General features: G+C 43.4%; 1 protein-coding gene across 1 annotated transcript in view; it reads left to right on the top strand.

The window, feature by feature from the left end:
* myo1g (myosin IG) overlaps positions 1–3254 on the top strand; it is a 31262-nt gene extending 28008 nt beyond the window's left edge. Inside the window, exon 22 of the mRNA XM_014025673.1 lies at positions 2975–3254. Coding sequence (XP_013881127.1) covers positions 2975–3140 — 166 coding nt within the window. The 3' untranslated portion in view covers positions 3141–3254. The remainder of the gene's footprint in view (positions 1–2974) is intronic.
* Positions 3255–4491: the final 1237 nt, after the last annotated feature.

Below are 4491 nucleotides of genomic sequence, written 5' to 3'. Positions count from 1 at the left end.
TTAACAAGATAAAAGCTAGCCTTTTGATAGCAACGGGCTAAAAGCTAAGATTAGCAAGATAAAAGCTAGCCTTTTGATAGCAACGGGCTAAAAGCTAACGGTTTCTGAACAGGACTGGTTTTAAAGCGTGACGTCTCTGAAGGAATTAAAAACTCTGGGTAAAAAAATGAAAAACATGAAGTCGACACATTGATCCAGATCAGCTGAAGGTTTGATTTATTTTTATTTATTTTAATCCTGATAGAAACATCACTTTAATAATAAAAGCTCCTGAGCATCAGCTGGTTCTTATACCAGCTCCAGTCCACTGTTGGAAGGTTCTCATTGGACCTGCAGAGAGTGGATGAAAGCAGCGCAGAACTTCATGTCCTCATTAGAAATCCAGGTGAGAGAGGTCGAAGGTCGGCTGGAGGTGAAGTCAGGAGGACAGGTAGATGAAGAGGAGGAAGAGGAGGAGGTTCAGTCTGCAGCAGGAACTAGTCCAGCAGAAAGTGGGACCTCCAGAGATCTGAGTGTTTCAGAAGCACAGTTCAGATCTGACTTCCTGCTGCTGAAGATCAGAGACAAACAGAACTGCTCCCACTCAGTCCTGCTGGAGAAGACCCGTGTCAGAACCARAACCCATGGTCTGTGGAGCTGAGAGCGTCAGGAAAAACTACATTTAGAAACCCGTCCTCTGAACTTCAAACCACCTGAGGGTCCCTGAGGAACCTGAGGGTCCTGAGAGTCCTGTGGAACCTGGGTGACTTGAGGGACCTGAGGAACCTGGGGGACTTGAGGAACCTGAGAGACTTGAGGAACCTGGGGGACTTGAGGAACCTGGGGGACTTGAGGAACCTGAGNGCTAAAAGGAGCAGAACAACAGAAAGGAGCAGAACAACAGAAAGGAGCAGAACCACAGCTAAAAGGAGCAGAAAAGCTAAAAAGAGCCAAACAACAGCTAAAAGGAGCCCAACAACAAGCTGAAGAACAAGCCGAACAACAAGCCGAAGGAGAATTATTATATTCTGGTTGTGAGGAGGACCGAGGAAACGGGTCAGCTGCTTCAGATTCAGACTGTCACATGTTCGGCTGTTGTAGAAACCATCGGCTGTTGTTGAGCGCCGTGACTCACTGATTTCCCAGAAGCCCCCCGAGGACAGACAGGAAGTGGGGTCCTGCTGGGCTGTAGACTGTAATCAGACAGGACGAGGTCATCGATGATCAGTGCCGTGACGTCTGAGTGGATCCAACGCCTCGCTCCGCTCCCTAACTGCCTCAACACCAGCAACACGCCGCAGGACACGCCCCCTGCTGCTGCCGTTGCCCCGGTAACCGTTTCCAGGAAGCAGGAAGTTCTGACTAAACGCAGGTGGAAACTGGAGGAGAGAACCTTCAGCTGCTCACCTGAAGATTAGATTCTAAACATACAGGTTAACAGGAACAACTGTTCACTCCTCAGCATCCTCCTCTTCCTCAGCCTCCTCCTCCATCATCCTGAAGTTGTGGATCAGAGACAACTTTGATCTTTAATCCATGTTTCACTGAAGTGAGAAAACATGAGCTAAAAGCTAAGATTAACAAGATAAAAGCTAGCCTTTTGATAGCAAATTGCTAAAAGCTAAGATTAGCAAGATAAAAGCTAGCCTTTTGATAGCAAAGTGCTAAAAGCTAAGATTAACAAGATAAAAGCTAGCCTTTTGATAGCAACGGGCTAAAAGCTAAGATTAGCAAGATAAAAGCTAGCCTTTTGATAGCAACGGGCTAAAAGCTAACGGTTTCTGAACAGGACTGGTTTTAAAGCGTGACGTCTCTGAAGGAATTAAAAACTCTGGGTAAAAAAATGAAAAACATGAAGTCGACACATTGATCCAGATCAGCTGAAGGTTTGATTTATTTTTATTTATTTTAATCCTGATAGAAACATCACTTTAATAATAAAAGCTCCTGAGCATCAGCTGGTTCTTATACCAGCTCCAGTCCACTGTTGGAAGGTTCTCATTGGACCTGCAGAGAGTGGATGAAAGCAGCGCAGAACTTCATGTCCTCATTAGAAATCCAGGTGAGAGAGGTCGAAGGTCGGCTGGAGGTGAAGTCAGGAGGACAGGTAGATGAAGAGGAGGAAGAGGAGGAGGTTCAGTCTGCAGCAGGAACTAGTCCAGCAGAAAGTGGGACCTCCAGAGATCTGAGTGTTTCAGAAGCACAGTTCAGATCTGACTTCCTGCTGCTGAAGATCAGAGACAAACAGAACTGCTCCCACTCAGTCCTGCTGGAGAAGACCCGTGTCAGAACCAGAACCCATGGTCTGTGGAGCTGAGAGCGTCAGGAAAAACTACATTTAGAAACCCGTCCTCTGAACTTCAAACCACCTGAGGGTCCCTGAGGAACCTGAGGGTCCTGAGAGTCCTGTGGAACCTGGGTGACCTGAGGGACCTGAGGAACCTGGGGGACTTGAGGAACCTGAGAGACTTGAGGAACCTGAGAGACTTGAGGAACCTGAGAGACTTGAGGAATCTGGGGGACTTGAGGAACCTGGGGGACTTGAGGAACCTGGGGGACTTGAGGAACCTGAGAGACTTGAGGAACCTGGGGGACTTGAGGAACCTGGGGGACTTGAGGAACCTGAGAGAATTGAGGAACCTGAGAGACTTGAGGAACCTGGGGGACTTGAGGAACCTGGGGGACTTGAGGAACCTGAGAGACTTGAGGAACGTGGGGGACTTGAGGAACCTGGGGGACTTGAGGAACCTGGGGGACTTCAGGAACGTGGGGGACTTGAGGAACCTGAGGAACCAGGGGAACACTGGGTTTGTGTTTGCTGAGTCAGCAGCTGTCAGAACCAGAGGCTCAAACCTTCTTTAGTTTGTTTTTGAGACCTGATGATTAAAGTTCTGCCTCCTGGTTCAGAACCTTCAGAACCAGAACCTGTGTCAGTTTGAGGTGAGGTTCTTGTGACTAACCTGCAGAACCTGTTCTGTTTGTGTTTCTCCTCCAGCGTCAGGAAGGTTCTGTTCGAGGTGAAGGTCCGCCCCTCGGCCCTGGAGGTCCACATGCGAGGTAAACCCAAGGCCGTCACCGTGGAAACCAAACCGGGCCAGGCCGCCGCCGACTTCAAGAAGAACCGGGACGGCTTTGTCCTTCTGGTCCCAGCGGCCAACTGACAGGTCAACCAGAACGGTTCTGGATTTTAAAAGCTGAGCTGCAGGGGTCAAAGGTCAAGCTGCTGCAACACTTTGATGTTTTATATAGTTTTTACAAAATATTCAGATATTTTTTAAAGATTAAATTAAATTTAATAACATATTGTGCAAATTAAAAACAGTAAATATAAACCAAACTCTTCAGCTGTGTTTTATTTTGATAAGACTCAGATGACTTCCTGTCTCTGTCTCGTCCCTCAGCAGCCAATCAGCTGCCTGATAAACTCACAACAGGAAGTCCCAAACCGTTTATTTATCTCCCTCCTTTAATTGCTCTGCTCTGATGTCTGCAGCTTTCATCTTCTGTCTTTTGGAACTCGATGTGTTTTTGTTGGAACAAATGAATCCAGGTTTTTAAAAAAAAAACTATAAAACTTTAAAGAATTAGACGTCCATGTTTAGTTTTCTTATTTTCTGTTTTTTTTTCTCAAACCAACGACTCCTGAGAGGACAAAACAAGAACAATCTCAAAAATCAGCTTTAGTTTAAAATTACAGTCAGTCTGGCAGAAATCTGATAATACTGGAGGAAATGCTACAGCTAACTGCTGCTGCTAGTTTTGCTTAAGAAACGTAAAACTAAATAACAAAGTTGTGTTAAATGATCAGTTTTATTAATCTGAGGTCATTTATGCAACAAAAAACTTCAGTAAATCTGAGTTTTGGAATGTTTATTTTTATTTTAGTTATTTAAATATTTATAAATTTGTTACATAAAAAGGTTTAGTGTATGAAATAATTCGGGGCTCAGCTGTTGGTGTTTTTTAATCAGAGCAGATTTTGTTTGTTGTCATGATTGAAACCAGAGACACCTGTTTACATGATGTTTACATGTTTACATGATGTTTACATGTTTACATGATGTTTACATGTTCAAATGATGTTTACATGTTCAAATGTTCACATGATGTTTACATGATGTTTACATGTTGAAATGATGTTTACATGTTCAAATGTTCACATGATGTTTACATGTTTACATGATGTTTACATGATGTTTACAAGTTTACATTATGTTTACATGTTCAAATGTTCACATGATGTTTACATGTTTACATGATGTTTACATGTTCAAATGATGTTTACATGTTCAAATGTTCACATGATGTTTACATGTTTACATGATGTTTACATATTTACATGATGTTTACATGTTCAAATGATGTTTACATGTTCACATGATGTTTACATGTTCACATGATGTTTACATGTTTACATGATGTTTACATGTTCACATGATGTTTACATGTTCAAATGATGTTTACATGTTCACATGTTTACATGATGTTTACATGTTTTCATGTTCACATGAT

The sequence above is a fragment of the Austrofundulus limnaeus genome, unplaced genomic scaffold, assembly GCF_001266775.1.
Source record: "Austrofundulus limnaeus strain Quisiro unplaced genomic scaffold, Austrofundulus_limnaeus-1.0 Scaffold490, whole genome shotgun sequence".
In the NCBI taxonomy this organism is placed as follows: Eukaryota; Metazoa; Chordata; class Actinopteri; order Cyprinodontiformes; family Rivulidae; genus Austrofundulus; species Austrofundulus limnaeus.
The sequence above is the reverse complement of the archived record's forward strand: the minus strand, read 5'-3'. Positions and strand labels throughout refer to the sequence as shown.